This window comes from Vidua macroura, chromosome 1 (assembly GCF_024509145.1).
Source record: "Vidua macroura isolate BioBank_ID:100142 chromosome 1, ASM2450914v1, whole genome shotgun sequence".
NCBI lineage: Eukaryota > Metazoa > Chordata > Aves > Passeriformes > Viduidae > Vidua > Vidua macroura.
In genome coordinates, this window is record NC_071571.1 from 133505131 (window position 1) to 133525250 (window position 20120).

The 20120-nt window shown below is 42.4% G+C and overlaps 1 protein-coding gene across 1 annotated transcript in view; it reads left to right on the plus strand.

The window, feature by feature from the left end:
• Nucleotides 1-5621: 5621 nt before the first annotated feature.
• The window catches only part of GRHL2 (grainyhead like transcription factor 2), a 64820-nt gene continuing 50321 nt past the window's right edge, over nt 5622-20120 (plus strand). Inside the window, exons 1-2 of the mRNA XM_053974951.1 lie at nt 5622-5659; nt 18186-18375. Of these exons, the coding sequence (XP_053830926.1) occupies nt 5640-5659; nt 18186-18375 (210 nt within the window). The 5' untranslated portion in view covers nt 5622-5639. The remainder of the gene's footprint in view (nt 5660-18185; nt 18376-20120) is intronic.

The window sequence follows — 20120 nt, forward strand, 5'->3', positions numbered from 1 at the left end:
TTTTGTACAACTGAGGGAATTCTGTGTTGTCAAGAGGAAAATGAGAGAAGAGGAGTGGAGGAAAAAGAAAAGGTATAAAATAAAGATAAAAAGAGCAAGATAAAATAGAGGGGAAAAAAAGAGAAAAAGAAGAAAGGGGTAAAGGAAAAAAGAGAAAAAGAGGAAAGAGGGAAAAGAAGAAAGAGGAAAAAGAAGAAAGAGAAAACGAAAAAGGAGAAAATTAAAATTTTAATAAGAAGGAGAAGGAGGGAAAAAAAAGAAAAAGGAGAAAAAAAGTAAAAATTCTGATTAAAAGTTGGCTTTAAAGTATCACTGGCAGTTAAAAATTATCTAGTAATTAAAGAAAAAAAATATATAGGTATTATGATAATCTTGTTATATTCCCTGGGAGTTGTTTACAACCTAAACAAACCAACAGAACTTTAACTTCATCTCAAACCAGTTTGAATTAGGATGACTCAAAACGTATCTATGAATTTGCAACATTGTTCTATGATGTTGCAAAGACCTTGTCAATTAACACAAGAAGCTGGACAAAGCTTTAGGAAGATGCACTCTTAACATTTTTCTCACTGGTCAGGTTATTTACATTCTCTAGGACTGCCCCATAAAGACAGGACACAATTTTAATGTCAGCATAATTAATGTATTTCAAAAGTCTTGGATCCCATGTCACATGAAATTGTCTTTCAGAGATGTCTCCTTACTCTTTTTTTCGCACTACAGTTTTACACTAACAGTAAAATTACCATCATTAGGTGACCTAACTGTATTTTCCCAGTGTTTAAAAATGGTTGAATGAATCACTAAAAAACTCTACCAGGCAGATCAAAGCATCTGCAGAAAAGCCATTATTCTATATTAAATTCCATTGAATTGGTTCCAAAACTATGAGTAATTTTTATGAAATAGATTGGTACTTTAATGTCTGCTAATCAAGTTTGCACCTAATATTCCAATTGATTGTCAGGCTATGCCACCTTCTCACCTGTATCAATGTCTCAATGTCAATCCTGAAAGGACTCACATAATGTGAGGTATTTTCATCACTAAAAATTACTTCTGTTTTAAGATGAAACAACACTGTGTGTGCCACACTGCCTCATTGCAGTGTTGCAGATATATAGGATAGTCATGTTATAACTCTGTCATGTTTCAGAACTGTGAAGTCTACATTCAAAATTAGCAAAACAAAATCATCCTTTTTTTCCCCCTTATATATTTCCATATTGCTTTGATGAATTTAAAAGAAATGCAAATCAGCATTGCATATAGAAAGTGCCACATCCAGCTTCACACCTTACTCTGTGGCCAGGAAATGGAGGATATTCCATGATCCTCCACATGGCTGAGCTGCTGCTGTCACCCACGATGTCGAGGTACTTGAGAGCTTGTGGTTGTTAAAAGGCTCCCAGCAGGCCTGTTTGGGGAGCACAAACTGCAGTTTCCAGGCAACATTACAGAAATCCACAAATACTTGCCATTAATCACAAAATCTCCTATTCCAATAGGAATTTTATAGTCAATTGTGAAGCATTAAAAGTCAACTGTTACCAGGATCATGGTTACTTAGAATCACTTTCTTGAAGCTAACAGTGCACAGCAATTCATTCTTGGAGCAGCAGAATGACCTGTTTTGGGGTATAGGAAGGTTGTGCTGCAAACTTTTAAGCTTATTTTGATGTACACGATGGCTTCATTGAAGTCAGTCAAGGATCAAGGTCTGCACAAATTCCAATATAGTTTCATACAGAAGACTACAAAGGAAGGGCTGTAGGGAAGATTAACAGTAAATGTTGCATATCACAAAACTAGTAAGTAGGTGGTTGTCTTTGAACTTACTGTGAGAGAATACATTTTATATCAACAGCCATCAGTGACAAAAAGACACAAATAAAAATATGTGGTAATCTCTGCCTACTGAAAACAGTTGTTTTCAAACATCTGCTCTCTCACTGAACTGCTTTACAACACTGTTTTGACATAAATATCTCTCCAACATCTTTTATCTCATATACTTCTTTTAATAGTTTTCTGAAGTGTATTTTAAGTACTTGGTGCAATTAGTAAGCCTAGTTAAGCCTTATTTGTACACTTGATTTCCTTTACCCAGTGCTGGCAAGTCCAAATGACATTCACCGCTATGGAGTGAATAGCATAAACATGAGGTAGAGCTTTAGACAGTTGAATTCTACACTGAACCCTCACAAAGCCACAAAAAACTATCAGCTACTGTGCAAACAAAAAAGCAAGCACAGTATGAAAACCAGTATGCTACCATCTTAAATATTTCCTGTACACTTCAAAGACAAGTCCTAGATTTTCAATAATGTATGGCATGACTATTCTATTTTTGCTCTACACAGCCTTGATTCTACAGGTAGCGAGACTGGTCTGCCCAGAAATAACATTATCTGACGTTTCAATGACTAACAGATTAGTTTATAATAATCTTGTAGATCATGAAGAATGAGCATCAGGCTGGATTAAGTAGGACTTGTTTGACCTGTTCAGCTAGAGGTGAACTCTGACAATTTGATTCCAGCCTGCAGTGTGAAGCAAAAGGCTCATCCAGAAAACCGTGAGCCCTATGCCTTCCTTCCTAGTTAAAATCATTTTCAGGGTATATTTTTCTATATAAGCAACTCCTAACTAAATAACAGTTGTCATCTCCAACTACCTCAGATGAAGAGTTCATTACTGCATTTTCCACTTATATTCCTAACTTTGACCTTGGAACTACTCCTAAGACAGTGAGCAGTAATTCAGTCTCCTGACTACCTCATTCTAAGAGGATCTCTCCTGAGAGCAGGCTGCTAAAGGCAGTTTTGTATTTGACCCAGTACTAGAACAACAAACTCCATTTCAGTTTGAGTTACAGTTTGGGTTTGGTCCAGGACTACAGATGGCATCAAATGCAGTTTTCTTTCTTGTAAAATCACATATCAGCAGCATTTTTACCTTGGGGAAGGTGGCATTTTCAAGTGTGCTCATCACTGATCTTCCTCTCCTCTTCCTATGCATTTCATACGGGAAAAATGGAGAGGGGGGATGAACACAACAACATCCAAATGTTACTTAAAACTGAAAAATTAAAAAGAGAAAGAGGATACCTGAACTAGCGTTAATCCTATTGATGATGCTCAAACAGGTAACCTTTTCAGATCTCAAAGTTTCTTTCAGCATAACAACTCTTTGGGAAAGAAACCTTATAATTTCTGCAGTTAACAGTGAGAGTTTCAGTAACTTAAGATATTATAGCATTCTACCACTATTCCTTGAAAACAGTATATAGTAATATATTTGAGAGGTCCAGCTTATTTTAAGATTATATCGAATTCTGTATTCAAAATGACTGCATCATTTGCTATGAATAAATTACTCTGTTTCTCTTGTGTTTTATAAAGCCTTATACCTTCCTCAAAATGTACTATATGAAACAATTTATACAAGCATTGCCATGAATAATGACCACACTGACAACTTTTGACTGGATTCACAGATTGTATGTTTCTTTCCTTTGACTGGTAAATGGACAAAGAGATTGGCTAACTAATATCTTGTGTTCAATCAACGAGTCATTGATCTAGGGAATGTATTTTTCTATTTCTGTTTAGTTAAAGGACAAATCTTAATGAGACTATGTTTAACGTTACTTAAAACTGATTTATACTGATTTTTTTTATTTGATTAGTTACTATGAACAAAGATAAGGAATGAGACCCAGTAATAAATATTTGTGCCTGATTGTGATTCCATAATACCACAGACTTATCAGAGTCAAGTTTGATTTCAACTGCAGCAGTAGGCAAATGAAGATGAGGCCCCAGACCATAACGTTTTATATCTATGTATATATGTATGTGTGTCTGTGTGTATACATATATATTTGGTTATACAAATATGTATTTCCATTAATATCCCTCCTACTACATTCCCCTGTCAAGGGAAATTCCCCTGTTCAGAAGCTGGACTCAATGATCCTTGAGGATCCCTTCCAGCTCAGGGTATTCTATAATTTTATGAAATCAAATGTAAAAAATGGAAAATTCGCTTCACCTAAGACATTATAAATTTGATGGACTTGAAATAATTTAGGTAATTGTCTTGCAAAGATGATTAAGTGACATAATGGTCTAGCCCACATAATGATACATTCTTTACACATTCAGCACGATTTGTACAGCAGAGGTTGTCAGCAGTCCAGTCGGATGCCTAGGACAGAAGGCTGTCTCCAGGAGGGCAGGTGGCAGCAGGAAGGATTAATGCAGTCCTGGCCTGTCTCTGATGAAGGAATGGAGACTGAGAATGGGTGATAGCAGATGGGAGCCTCGTTGCTACCCTTGCACTACCTGTTCTCAAACTGACCCAAGGAGGTCCCCTCCCCCACCTTCTCCATCAGGGTCAAAGCTGCTGCCCCCACAGCCCGATCTGGCTGTCCCTTGTAAACCCACTTTGGTCCTCTGGCAAAGTACACAGTACGTTGTACTGGGCTGAAGGGTGACTGATGGATCTGCAGTCTTCTTCATTCACTTCATCCCTGCATGATAGAGCCTCAATAAATGCTCCATTCCAGCTTTTCCATTCTCTTCCAGCTTTCCCCTGCTAACAAAACAGATGCCTCAACACCAGTCATTAACATCCCCAGTTCAGGTATCAGCTCTCAGATCTACACAGTGGGTGTCATCACCTGGCACCTCCTCATCCTGCAGCCGTGAGATGCCTTCTGCAGAAAGACATTCACCAACGTCAAACTCAGTTGGTCCCAACCGTAGTAAGATCAAAAGAAAAAAAAAATAAAAAAGGAAAAAAAAAGGTCAAAAAAAAATCCCCAAACCCAAGGAAAAAACCCGATCTTCCAAACTGTCCTGCGAAGAGCGACCCCTCCCTGGGCGTTACTCGACGGCAGCCACAGGCCAGCGAAGCCGGGGATTTCGGGCACGGAGCAGCCCGACAGGTGAGGCAGGCGGACCGCGGCAGGGGCCGCCTCAGCCTCACGGGGCACCCATGGCCCTGCGCCGTTCCTCGCCTCCTCAGCGCGGCCGGCCAGGCCCCTCCGTCCGCGGCGGGGGCAGGGAGGCGTTGTTGGACGGTGGAACTGCCAGCCGCCCGAGCGCCGGCTCCCCTTTTCTTTTTTTTTTCCCCCTTTTCTTTTCCTTCCTTTCCCGCCGGCGGCGGCCCCGCGGTGCCTCCCGGCGCGGTGCGTTCGTTACCTGGCGCTCGGCGGCGGCTCCTTCCTCACCTGTGCGCGCCTCTGCCAATGGCAGCGCACCTGGCGGCCGCGCCGCCAATCAGCGCGCGGCTCGTCCCTCTCCCCGCTCCTTTAGTGAAAGAATCCAGCGCTGCTCGGGAAAGTTACCTGTGCGCGCCCGGCCCGGCCGCTCTCCCGTGCCGAGCCCCGCCGGCGCCCCAGCCCCGCCGCTCCCCACATGCCAGGGGGAGGGGGCTCTACCTGTCCTGCCTCGGCGGCTGGCTGTGGAGCCGGGAGAGGGGGGGAAGGAAAGCAGAATTACCAGTAGCTCTGGTTCTGCCGTCCCGGGCGTTCACACGCACACCTTCACCTGCACAGACCTGAAAGTCCAGTTCCGCCAGGCAGACGGAGGCACCGGGAAAAGGGGAGAGAGTTCATTGGATCAAACATGTCACAAGAGACGGACAAGTAAGTGATCGCAGGCACGCCGCTGCGCCCGCTGCGCGGGGCGGCCCCGCCGGGCTGGCCGTGTTCCCCTTCGCCGGTGGCGGACGCGGACCCGCCGGGACGGCGCTTTTCCTTCTTCTCCTCCTACAGCGACGCCGGACCGGGCGCACAGACACTGCGGAGAGCCCGAGGATGAGGCTGCGGCTCGCGGCCCCGCACCTCGCTCTCCGCCTGGCCGTGGGGCTGCGCGATTATTTGTTTAATTCCCCTTTTAGTTTAGGGGTTTTTGTTTTGTTTGTTTATTTGTGTTGTTTTGTTTCCCCCCCCCCTCACCTCGAGGGTCACTTTCCGTGACAGAGCTCCTCGCCCTGGAAGAGCGGAGCGGCCTCCAGCCGCCGAAGGCCTCGGACGTAAAGAGATTCTTGGCTTTTGTGTTGGCGCAACAAAGGGCTTTTATCCCCAAAGGGCCGGGGACGGCCATCTTCCTCCCCTCGGCTGGGGCCGGCGGGGCAGGGGGCCCGGGCGGCGAGAGGAAGGCCCTGCCTCGGCCCAGGTGCTCCCCGGCCGCTCCATGCGGCGCCTCCTGCTTCGCCGTCCTGACCTTGTTTTCCCGGCGGGACGCCCGGGCGGGCCCGCGGCTGCCCGGAGACCGCCGGGGTTAACAAGTAACTTTCCCAGTAGCGGGGCCGAAGGAGAAGGATGAAGAAGAGAGGGAAGCCTCCCGCTCCTGCCGGCCTCAGGCCCGCCTCAGCCCCTCTCCCGCCCGGCCTGGCGGTAGCGAGGCCAGGATACAGCGGCGGTGCAGGGGTACTCCCGTTGTCTCCCGGGGCCGCCGGCCGCGGTGCTGGGTCCCCCCCGGGACCCGCAGGACCGCGGCGGGCTCGGTGTCCCCGGGATGGGGAGCGCCGCCGGGAGCCGTCGGTGGGCGCGGAGGCCGCGGCGTGCGCCCCTCCTGCCGTCCCGGCTCTGCCAGCGCCCGGTGCCGAGCGGCCCAGGCCCAGGCCGGGTTGTTCACCCCCGGTAAATAACTCGCACAGGCGATGCCGCGCTCCCGCCATGGCGGCGGCGGTTCGGCGTGGCGCCCAGAGCCGCCGTGAGGCAGCCAGGCGGGAAAGCCATTTTCCCTGCTCGGGTGATTAGGGTTTCTTCTGGCGAGAGTTACAGGGTAAGGAAGATGGAGGGCGGGAGGTGGCTGTTTTGTTTTACTGCTGCCCTGGTGCAAGTAGGAGTGCCCCAAACACGGGTGTGATCTCGGCTACGTTTGGTGTTGCTCGGGTGCTAGCCCTGGTTGGGCTGCCCGGAGCCTTTGTGCCAAAGGAGGTGGAGAGGAGGAGCCTGATGTTGGAGAGAGGCTTGGTGACAACCTGCCTGTCAAAGAGTGAAAGAAGGAGATTACCCGACAAAAGAAAACAGCAGGGTTGGGTCCTCCCGACAGGGAAGAGACAGGATAGGACGGTTCAGAGGGGAAAGAGTAAACAAAAATATTAAGCCTGACCTTTTCAAACATCAAGTGACAGTGGGATTATACGAAGGTAGCTACTGGCATGAAATTAAACCGATTTGGGTAGGAGTTGAGAGTGGCATTTAGGAGTTCATCTGAGTTGGGATGGGAACTAATGCCTTCGGTGGCCAGATTAGAGCAGTAAATGATTAAAGTGCAAGGAAGGGAATAACGACAGAGCCCTGAGGGGTGCGGGAAGGAGCAGCTGAAAGAGCAGTTGTGCAGTTGAGAGGGGAGCCAAATTAACTGTGGAAGAGCTGATAAGCAGTGATAGAGGGCATCCCAAAGCAATGGGCAGTTCCAGAACGGCGAAGGTGAAAGGGGCCTGTAAATTACTTCCTGGCTAAGCCTAGTTGCCAGTAGTTTTAGCAGCCAGAAACTAGGCTGCGGCAGATCAAGGGCAGTTAATGGGAGTGGGAGGGGAATATGGAATGGTGGGGGGGTCAGAAGAGCAACTTCGCACCATAGTCGGCTTTGAATCAGAGAAACAGAGGAGAGGAAACCTAACTCATGTAAGAAACTAGGGCGAAAGTGGTTTCCCTCTGGGTCTGGGATGCTACTGAGATACTGGACTATCCTTCCTTTCCAACAGCAACAATATGGCAAATGTGTAAACTACTGAGACTGGACATTAATGCCCTTCGTTCCCTGCTCTGTGTAGTGCTGCTGCTGTTACCACTGTGAGGAACTTAAGAGCAGTGCAGAACATACAACCTCAGGTAACAGCACTTGTTCCATTGCAGGTATGCCTGTGATCTGTTTCTAGCTAAGGTGTTTAGAAAATTTATAGGTGATAGGTAAGGGCTTGAAAACGAAATGAAGAGTAAAGAAATCCCCTGCGCTCTCTACAGACAAATGTAACATGAGAAGACAAATACATTTGTTTCCCGAAGAGATGACCAGATGGAATGAGATAATAGACTGGTGTGAGGAGTTTTGCATGGGAAGGTTTTTGGTGGTGTTTTTTGTGTTTTTTTTTTTTTTTTTTTTTTTTTTTTTTGTGTTTTTTTTTTTGTTTGGTTTTTTTTTGTTTTGTTGGTTTTTTTTCCTTTTTTTTTCCTTTTTTTTTTTTTTTTTGTTTGTTTGCCTTTTTTTTTTTAGGTTCTAATTATATCCAATCAGAACCTAGTCCAGAAAGTGCATTATTCTCCTCCACATGGTTTTTTGGTTTTTCTTTTACTTAAAACTAGATCTTTCCTACAGGCAAGACTGGAGAGTGGAGCTCGTTATTTTGAAGTCAGTTAATCTGTCAGAGTCATTGGATGTGTTTTTGTGGGGCTTGTGCTACTAAAGTGCTGGTGTAGAGGACTAAGCAGGTGTAGGGATATAGAAAGTGTGGAAGAATACATTCTGTGGGACTTGCTTGCACCTTGCTGGAGAGGTGATAGACCCTCTGCACTACTACACAGAGCTGCCTGCAGTGTCTGTCTTTGGAGGGAGCAGTGGGGACAGGTTCTGTAGTGCTTTAAGGGAGGAAGGTGGACAGTTAGGTGAAAATGCTAAAGAACCAGGTGTTTGATTGTAATGCTAACTGAGGAGCTTAGAAGGGCGGATTATCCTTAAGATAGGTGTACTATCTCCCTGTCTTTCCCTTTAGTCTTTCTGCCTAAACTGGGTCTTGTCTGCTTGTTTCCACAAACTCTGGGGTCAGGAGAGATAAGGCATGATTGCACGTGCATTTTTCAGAGGTAATACCGACTTAAGCAGGCTGTGGCCACTTATTCCTACCTCTGTTCCAACCTCTCAGCTGTGTCAGTAGAGCTGTTGTGCAGTAGAGAACTGGCTCAGAGTTGGTGTTATTTTTGACATCCGTTTTGCATTGGTCTAGGTTCATATGCAGCAGGGGTGGAAGCATATGGCAGGGGTTAAGAAAATAACTATTCAAACTATAATCTCTGCAGAAGGAAATGCGTGTCCCTCCCACTCTGAGTGTTTTCTAGGTCTGTGCTGGCTGCTTCCATTATTATCCAGTTTCCAGATCCTTTGAGGGAAACCTGGGCATTGATTGAAGGCTGAGGGACAATAGGGTGGGAAGGAGGGAGCATCCGTTTTGCAGGGTGAAAAGATTATTCTAGGGTACACTTCTGCATTTATAGGCTAAAGTTGTTCTTTTGTAGTATATGAAAAAAAGATCGTCTCAAAATTCCAGAGTCATGTCTCTATTGCATTAGTGGAGCAAATCAATGAGCTCGCTACTTAAGTGAGACTTAACTGGGCTTTAGAAATTGACAGCGCTTCTGAGAATGAGGAGCAGCAATTGTGCGACTATTTGGGATCTGTCTTGTAAACGCCACAGTTGTGTCCGTGCTGCTCCTGGAGTTGTGTGAAGGCCCCGGTGGGCTGGGACTGCACTTGCAGGCTAGTGGCAGGCCCCAGCAGGCGGGCTGCCCTGGCTCTCTCTGCGGGCTGCCCTGGCTCTCTCTGCGGGCTGCCCTGGCTCCCAACAGCCCAGGGTGTGCAGAGCTGCTCAGGACACCAGGTAGCTGGGGCTGGGGCACGCTCAGACTGCCCACATAAAGGAGGGCTTGAGGCAGCCTGGGTCTGCAGCAGAGCATGTGCTTGTAGGTAAATAACCGAGTGGAGAGCGAACCCGTAGGTGGGAATGGGTTCAGACCTGTTCCCATGCGTCAGTGGAGGCATGTTCGCATCCAGCTTACTGCTTGCTAGTATCTGTGGCAGAAGTTGATATTGGGCTCTTCACAGGGTAATTTTGATTTACTGTTTTCTTCTCAGTGTGTAAATTTACTGCCTTCATATTATTTAACTTAAGCATCTAGTGCTATAACACAAAGGGAGTTTATAATTTACAACGTGATTCTGTATTTTGTTATTAACTTTTTCTTTGAGGGTCAAACATTTTGCAAGGAAGGTGGAAAATAAGTGTGCAGAACATCATAGAATTTGCAACCATAAGCTTAGCTAAGAGGAGTAAGAGTATCAGATGGTTAGGACTTGCTGTTTACACTTCTGTCTCTCTGGCACTGGAGTCTGAGACCGGACTGAAGATCAAAGCTGAAGAGGAGGGAGGGGATTTTCCCAGGTCGCTTTAAGTTGCTTGTAATGATCACATAACCTCTTCCCTGTGGAAGGGTCAGCAGGGGCATCATTGGCCCTGTTTTGGCTGGGACATCTGAAGGGGAAATGATATTACACCAGTTGACATTTGTTGCCAAACATTTTCACAAATATTAATCCAGTGCAGTGGTTACCTTAAGTATTTTTTAAATTAGGAAGCACCCAATTAAGCTGCTATTCTTTGTACATACACAAAATAGCACTTTCAAATGCTGATCTAGGAATTAATCCTGGAGTCAATTTTCATTTGCTTTTTGATCAGTGATTGGGACAGTACTAGCTAGTTAAAAGAAGAGAAGTAATTATTTCAGACATCTTGGTATACAGAGGTACTGTTCTGTTCTTCTACAGTGCTGACACAATAGAAAAGACAATAGTTGCTTACACAATATTTAACCAAGGAAACCATATTAAATACATCTGAACTGTGAAGTCAAATATTGCAATGTATCTATAGCTTGAGAGTATGTCTCAAACATCAAAGATTTTGTATAGGTATTTCTTTTATATATATATTTATCTATTTATAGCTATATATTTTTATATATAGATTTGTTAATTTTCCTGATTTGAGGAAGCAATGGTATATTCCATAATAATGTATTTAAGTAGTTCTATAAAGTATATTTTTGGGTTTTTATGCTTCTAAAAATATTTGTGGGAAATCTTGACTCCCAGGATGGCTTGTTGAATTCATGTTTTCCTTCTAGCTACATAAAAGATTTAATATCCTGAAAAAATATCAGTCAGTGCTATCAGTGAAGTAACTATTCCATTTCCATTAACTCTGTGGAAGCAGTGAATGAACAAGGACCACAGGGCCAAGGGTCAGGTTAAATTGTAGGAGGTCTGGGCAGCCTTGTCATGACCTGTTCTTAATTGTACAGCCTGCTTCTGGCTGCTTCAGGTCAGTTAAAACAACCTTGGGTGCTATGCACATGAAGTACTCTTCTTAGGAAAACAGCATGGCCTGCCATGAAGCTGCTAAATAATTGCTAATTCTGATCAACTCTGTCAGCTCCTGCAGAAATGCTGTGAGCTTCAGGTTTTTCTCATTTTGATTTTTTACAAATGTGTTGAAACCTGTCCTTTTTATGAGACTCTTTATCTTATTAAAAAAAATAAAAGCAACAGGCTTAGTACACAAATAACACAAGATTGGTAGAAATAATATTTTATTACAAGTGAAATAAAAAAAGCCTCTGCAATCATAGATATAAAAAGTCTGTCCCAGGGTAAGTAATTGCCTACTTGAACTAGTCCTCAGTAGGCACTTATTGTATGTATTTAATCCTTGTGTCAGATTTCTTTTTCTTACTTCCACTTTGACATAGTTAATAATAATTTTTTGTCGATGTTAATAAATCACGTATTTGTTTTAATCTCTTGATCACTACTGCATGCTCAAGTTATTTTGGTTCAGAGTAAAAACAAATAAAACTTCTGCTAGGCATCTAATTGTTAAACTAGTCTGTTTTGCCGTTCATTGTTGCTGTTCTTAAAGTATTATTTTACTTCCTCTCAGACCATTTAGTAATGGTAAAATAATTTATTTTAATCATTTTACGTGTGTAATGTTGTTCAGATTCATCTTGTGCTCAAAAAGTATAATTGTCCCAAAATTGCAACAGTCCCAAACTTGCAAAATGACTCAGCCTCTTTAATGGGAGTTTTTTCCTTGGTATGGACTTCTGGGCCAGAGGGCATCTTACCTTTTTGTTTCCTGGTGATCTAAATGCTTTGATTTTTTTTTTTCCCTTCATTCAATTCATTTGTATATTTATATAGTCACTGGATTGGGTTAAGTACATTTTGGAGATGTGTTGTGCTTCTGGGAATGATGTGATTGTCAGCTGTGAAAGACAAAATGCTGAGACATATGGGTCATAATTTTTCTGTTTGTTAAATATTTGTGCTCCTTTGTAGTTTTAACGGAACCCTATTATCTAATTGAAACTACAGTATTGCAGACTATTTAATTATACATTTGGCAATAAATCCTGACGAGTCTCAGGTTGGTTTGTTTTTTTTTTAACCAAATAAATCAAAACTTGCAATGAGCCACAAAAGTTGTGGAGTTTTTTTTGGTGGTATTTTGTTTGGTTGGTTTTTTTATTTTGTTTTGCTTTAGGTTTTTGTTTTTGTTTTGTTTTTAACTTGATGTCAAGTAGGCAAAGTAGTATTCTGAAGGTAGTAAACTTGGGCCAAAACTAACATTAGAATCTTTGAAACAAATGGTTTCAAGTGCTAGAACTAGCTTTGATTTATACTTCTCTGCGTAATGAACACAGGCAGAAATTTATGATCTGAAATCTGAAGTTTAACTTATGCAGCTTCTGTGGGATCTGTCCTGCATTTTAAATGGTCATAGTACTTCATTTTGTGCCTGTGAATTCATATGTATGTGCATTAGTTTAAGACAAATTGCATGAACATCTGTTCCACATCTGTTTAATAGTTGTCTTACAGCTGAACTAAGATTTTTGTAAATGGAAAATATACTTACAGGGGGTTTGAGAGCTACTGAAATGTTTGAAAATGGTCGTACTCTGCTCTCCTTAGTTGTGTCAAAACTGAAGTGGGAACATCTGCCCTATTTTCTGGTTCTTGGATGTGTCTGGAGAATGCTCCTGTACCTTTTGTCACACCAAATGAAACATGGGTGTTCTACAAGTTCACAATTTCTTTGACTTTGCCCTGGAGGAAAGACCAGAATGCACCATGGTGTGTGATGCACGTCTGTGTGCAACAGAAGTGGTCCCTTTGGTTAGAATCTTGTTTTAGAATTTGTGTTGCTCACAGCATTTGCAGATTGGAGACAGTTGCCCTGGTCACCTTCTTACCATGCCATTAACAAGGAGCTTATGATAAATATCCTATGACCTTGATGTGCTGGGCTGGGAACAAGGGTGATGTGAGTCTGTCTTGCCTCCTCCAGTTATTTGACTAGTGATAAAATTTCTGGATGCTTTATAACAGCTCTATGGACCAAAGCCTTGTATCCCTTCTCTTGAAGGAGCAGTTTGCAGAGGATGTGTGCAGAAGTGCCTGGTGCTCTTTTATCTCACCTGTGTAAGAATGGGCAGGCTCAGGCCTGGGCTGAAACCTGGGAAAGGGAACCTCTCCTGTTCTCCTGCCTCACACACATTGCTTGTGTGTTCCCATCTGGCACCTAGCCTCTGCAGGGAGGGGCAAGTCCTCCTGCATTGTCACAGGGTAAAGAAGTCTGCGGATATATTCATGGAGCATCTTGATTGTAACTTTTATTTTTTAAGAACAATACAATGTCAAAAAAAAAAAAACAAACCAACAACCCCCCCCCCCCAAAAAAAAAAAAAACCAACCAAACAAAAAAAAACCCCAAACAAAACAGCACCCCACAGTTTAAAAAATAGAAATGCCTGGGCTGGGTGTCCACCTTGGCAGTTTAAACAATCTGCTTTGGGTTTCAGGGTTGAATTTCCTGGGCAAGGCAAAAGATGTGGGCAGGTAGGAAGAGGCTTTCTTTCACACTAATGCCACCTGGATCAGGATGTAATGCTGAGCATATGATGCAGCAGGATGCAGATGTACTTGATGCAGCAGGGCTGCACAGTCTGCTTTATGTTCAGTGGCTTCTCAGATATAGCTGAGAAGTTGAGGGCTGCTTGAGCTTTCCAAATTCAAAAGAAAACTCTTGAGCATCAAAATTGGTTTTGAGAGCCTGGCGGGCAGGACACCTTATTTCTGAATTAAAAGCAAGTTCTGATCACCAAGCCTTTTACCACTGTTCATGAGCGTGTTAATGGGCAGTTCTGATTCATTGTGAGCTAATTCGCAAATTGCATCAGGTTGGGTGAGAATCTGCCTGTAGTAGGATTTTGTAGCCCCAAGGGCTGGCTGTTGTATGTTCATTATCTTTAATCCGAGGAAGAGCTTGAAAGGCCGGCCTTTTCCATTTAGCATTATTGATGTTAAGTACAATGTACCTCTCGAATTTACACTGCAGTAACTGAAATGAAACAAAGTTTTGGATATCTTTGTATTTATATACTACACTTGTATCGATTTTATAAAATTCCATAGTCTTAATTGTAAAAAAGTTCAAAAAAATCACTAACTGCTGTTAATCTGAAAAATTTATATATGTCTTGTGAAGATTCACAAATCACTTTGGAAGGTATGTACAGGAAAATCTCTATTAAGCAGTGGAGAGAATAAAAAGATTTTGCAAAATAAAGGCTGTCTGAAGTTTTAGTTTTGACATAAATGCTCCCGTGTCAGAGCAGTCTGGCTCCTAGGTAGACCATTGCCCAGAAAATCCCTTTCATTCTTGCACACTTATTACTGTTTGACATAATACAATGGAAACATTTTGCATTCATGAGGAGCTCAAGTGGTAGCTTGAAAGGAAACTTTTACTTTTTAGATACAAAGTATCCTGATTCTTCAGCTCTTTCTCCATGATAAAATGAGGATGTGCTTTCTGCTTGTACAAGTGTGTCCCGCACAGCTGTGCTCTGGTTAGCACACATCCTGACTCCCAGATAGAGGGGTGGTGGGCTGGCCGGGTAGAGGAATGGGCACAGCAGGGGTTGCTCTTGTTCTCTGCTCTTTAGCAGGTTCTTAGGTGTGGCTGGGGCTACAGTGGGTATTTGCTGGTGTTGCTGGTTAGGTTGAGTGGGAGTCTTGCAATCTTGGCCTATCTTTCTTCCTTAAGTGTGTGGTTCTTGGTGGATGTGGTCACTAATGTGTTTTCAGCTTTTGATAAGATTTATAGATCTGTGGATGTGCTAATTGCAGGCTCCAAATTTGGCTTTCTTTCAGCCAGGACGGTCAGGGCAGCTCTGTAGTGGGATTGCTGTTGCTCGTAATTTTCACCCTTTGTCTTCCGCATGGTCCAGGTACCACCAGAGTCACTTTCCTCCCAGGAAGCTGCCAGCTGTCATCAGTTGCACAGCTGGAACAGCTGGGGCTGCCCTGGCATCGAAATATGACTGACAAGACAGGGGAGCTTATCTGTGTGGAGCCTCACTTAGGATGTTGGGTTTTCTTGGTGTATATTAAAATACACTGTATTTATGGAGGACTTTGCTACCCCTCTGTCACATTTAGCTGAAATCATCCAAGGAGGTTCAGCAGTTGTGCAAAAAGGGAGGGGAATGTGTGTGCATGCACAAGTCTCATTTCTTCAGAGAAACTCTCCCTCTCATCCAAACGGCCTTATTTAATAGAGGAGTTTTCTTTAAGTGGGCCCAATTGTTTTGGCTGACTACTTTGGCTATAATCTTTGAAATTATTGACGATGTTAAGTCATGATAATTAGCTCTGACCATTAACCTCCTACAGAGCTGATTACAGGGACAGAGGTGATGAGGAAGTTTTTTATTTTTCTTAGTGCTATTGTTTCAGTCTGTTTGCAGAGTAAACACAATGAGTGTGGCAGTTGATTATGCTGCAGACTGTCTCTTAAGGCAGAGGAGACAGATACTTCATTTTCAAATGTGAAAACCTGAGTTTTAGAAAAAAACATGCTCTGGAGAGATGTTGGAAAGGCTCTAGGTCTATGCACCTGTGCCTTTCCAACCATCCCAACTGCTTACTTACTGAGTTGATGTTTCTAGAACATTTATCTCCTTTGCTTTGGCTTCTTCCCAAGACAGTAAGATATGCACCTCTGAGAGACTGCACTCTGGTCATTGCTTTAAGATCATCTTGGCTAAGTTAGAGCAACAGAGATTGACTCCTCCCCTCCAGCATTTTTACAGACAAGCACAGCCCAAGTCATAAAAGGTGTGTTTTTAACGGGATCTTGCTGTCTGACTGTAGTGCTCATAAATCAGTTATGACTGTCGCACGGCTGTGAGTGCTCTGAGAGCAAAAGGCAGTTACTGATTTAAGGGACGATTGCTACAGGAAGAAGGGTGAGTGGGATTTTGTGCATTGCAATGGGCAGCCGCCCATGCGGTGAAACAGCCCAGATTTAGCTGAAGGGGAGCTTTGTTGAGGAAAGGAGAATCCTTGCTTGGAATAATTGCCTCTGAGCCAGGGAGAATTGACTACTCCAGAGTGGAAACAGGCCCTCAGCTACCTCTGGCACAAACAGCAGGGCTGTTGCAAATCTGATTTGAGTTTCTAACAATAAGGTATTGAAAAGGCAGGCAGACCTAGCAGTTGCCTCTGTGTTTCCTTAGGTTCCTAATTTATGCTCAGCTACACTTGCTGAAATAAACCTGTAACAATGCAAATGTATATGTGAAAACAAGAGGGACAAAAATCTTTAGCCAAAGGCCGGGCAGAAGTGTTGTCAAAACAAAAACAAACAAACAAGGTAGTTTCCAAAAATCCAGTTACTTTATATGAAAGGAAAATAGAACTGGTACTGCAATTGGCTGTATTTTCTGATATGAAGCTATGAAATGCTCTCTTCCCCCACAGAGCTCATAAAATTGTGCTCTTTGTACCAGGTGGATTATTTTGTTTTTCATTAAATAAAGAAACTTGTAAACAGTGCTCTGTACCATAGAGATTATAATCTCCACCATCCCCCTCTTCTTCCTTAAGCACTGGAGCACGCATTTTGCAGGTTGGACTTGCACCACAGCGGAGTTCTGGTGATAGCCCAAGCTTCTGCTGGTCACTGCAGCTTGGGGGCCAGGCAAGGCATGCTCCCAGCATCTGAGAGCATTTACTGTGTGGGTTCAGTTGTTCTTTTACCAAATCCTATTTTGGAAAACAAATAAAAGTCTTGTTTGCACAGTTTAAATGCCACTCTCTGTGCAGCAGCAGCAGTTGGTTGAGTTAGATCTTGGAGCTGGCACTCCACAGGTAAGGCAAAACAGAAAGAGGAGGCTGACTGCTAAACTGGTTTTTATGTGGAAGATGGCAAAAAGTGTTTTAGGAAGGTCACCAGGAATAACTACTAGTTTTACCAGTTAAGTCGGTATATTTAGTTATACTACCATCTCTGCAACTTCCGCATTTGTAAGGTGTAATGTGTTAAAAGTTTCATTGTCATAATTCTAAGCTGAGCCACAATTCTTGAAAATGCTTTTGTAACACCCATGAAGCAGCACACTCCTCACCCCACTATTCCCATGCCTAATCTGTTTGCCTACTATCTTATGTAATAGGCCTGCAACTTTTTTTTTATGCAGTTCTTTTATCAATAAGTTTATTGAACAGTTGGCAAAAGCAGGTGCTATTATCTTCATTTATATTTCCATTATACTGGAAATTTCAGCCGTAGCTATGGTGCAGCAGCTTCTTATGCAGTATACATGGGCACTGGTCAGTTTGTACCACTTTCAAGCTGGAGGAAACTGCTTTGGCTGCAAATGCCACTCACTAATGGTCTTGTGTGTGTTACCATGGGTTTATAATTAGATGCGGTGAGTGATAAAGTGTGCATTGAGACCAAATATATTTACTTCTGTTCCATCCACTGGACCTATTGCTTGTGTACTATTACAGAAAACTTCTCTGAAATTACTGACAAGTTGCATTCTAAAAGCAGAGAATAGCTTAATTTTAAGGTGTACCCACTTAATAAATACTGAACTATACTCTGTTTAGGTGAACTCTAGATTAGTATTAGATGCTTTTTCTTGTTTTCCATTCACGTCTTCTTATGTCAGTTGAATGTTGGATTTTTTCCCTAATCAAGTGTACACATAGCAAGAATACTGGGGCAAAATGTTCTTGTATTGTTGCTTCATTTTTTCCAATTAGTTTTAAAATATTTTTGTAGCTCTGTCTGTATATTAGTAAAAATACACTTGAGTTATTATCACAAGATCTGCACGCATTTAATTTTTTTTAAGGACTGAAGATAGCTAATACTGATAAACATTTATGCCACCAAGTGTAAAACAGAGATGCTTGCTTGATGTAATCATATAACTTTAATTGAGCTATTTGATGTTCTTTACCATGCCTTGTGAATAAAGTAATCCCTTCTGGATCACAATTTTATTCTTCCTGTCTATGCAGTAACAAGCGACTTGTGGCCTTAGTGCCAAATGACACTTCATTCAACACCAGACGAGCCTACACCAGTGAAGATGAAGCCTGGAAGTCGTATTTGGAGAATCCCCTAACAGCAGCTACCAAGGCTATGATGAGCATAAATGGTGATGAGGACAGTGCTGCTGCTCTTGGCCTATTATATGACTATTATAAAGTAGGTAATTCTGTCATTATCCCTCCCTGCTGCACTAGCAGGGACCACTCTAAGAGGCATCAAAAGAGCCAGTTTTCAAAGACAGTAGTCACTGCATCTTGTTTTCTCTCTAATGTTTCCATCATGATCCCATTCTATTATAGGAAGCCTGTCTGAAACAGTTTTGATGTATTTAATTCTGGAGAGAAAAAAAATATCTCAGAATTCCCATATTAAATGTTATACCATGTTTTCTTTTTGAGCACAGTGTTCTTCCTTTGCAAGAACATTGGATGATACTTGAAATACTTGAGTGTAAAAGGGGAGGCCTTGTCCATCTGTACGTTTGTCTGCTTTTCTGGTTCATTCCACACATGTTTTAGTTTGTTCTTTAACTGGGGTATCTCTCATCTGACAATTTCCCATGTTATTTTTGTTTGTATAATGATTGCAGTAGGCTGTATACAAACATACAGTGAGGGCTAGCCCTTGCACTGGTAGTTTGCTGCACACAGAGCCAGAGATCTAAGTCAATTTACAGGAAAAGCACTGATGTAGTTTCAGTTTGTCATGTTCTAAACCCAGGGCTTTACATACAATTTTGGTAGCATCTTTTTTTTTTTTTTTTTAATATATGTATTTTGTAAAGTTTAAGTAAAGCTATGTTTGAGATTTTTGCTGAAATCAGAGGAGAGTCCTACAGAATGCATCTCTGTGTAAAGAACAATGTCATTCTGAGACCCATGCTGACCCCTTGGTACTCTGCAAACAGAATCAGTGTTGCCTCCCAAGCACTAGAGTATGAAATAGTTACAGTGAAATGAACAATCTCCATACCCCTGAAGCCAGCTATGGTTGCCTTGGACAGATGATCTTCTGTGAAAGCCAGCACAGCAATGTCAGGTCTCCTTGTAATTCATGAAGAAGTAACAGGAAGGGGAATTAAAAACCTTTGCTTTTAGTATTTATTAGTATAAATGCTTTTAATGAATGGACTCTTCTTTTTAATCTCTGTGACATTAATTGAGTGTTCAGGAAAAGGAGTTGTAGGGAAGATGACATATACCAACCTTACAGTTAAATATTAATTGCTTTGCTGATTATATTCCTTGCTTTTGTGTGTTGTTGTCAGTAGAGAAAACTGTTCCCAGTGAGAAAGAAAAAAGGTCCTTATCTCTGCTTGACATAGTTACCACACTGCCAGTCTGTGAAATTAATATGGATTCATAAAATTCAGGATGTGTATGAGCATCTGGAGTATTGACTTCTGTCTTAGTAATACCTTTTTATGTAGCTGTTCATTAATCTGATGGATTTTTGTAATAAAACCAGAAAATAGCCCTTTTCCTTCTCAAAACCATGTGCTAAAAGACATATCTGCTCTTTGTTCCAGGCAGTTGCTAAGACTTTGGGTTCAGATGGAATAAGGTGGGATTAACATCTCAAAACCATTTCCAGATTTTTGTCTTAAATAGGGAAGAAATGATAACTCTTGTTGATACTCCCAAACGCAAAACTTAACCTCTGTGCTGTAATGGGGAAGTGTAGAGGACTTCCAATGCACCAGACTCTTGAATTATCCTTATTTTTAATCTGGCTTATTCGTTCTGACATGCTGGATAATATTTTTGAATTATTTTTCCCAGTCATTAGGAATTCTTTGAATGTAACTGTTTGCTTTTTTCTTGTAGTGATATTTACCTAAACATAGAGCCTCATTCAGAGAAAAAAAAATATAATCTTAAAAGGGGAAGCAACATATGTAA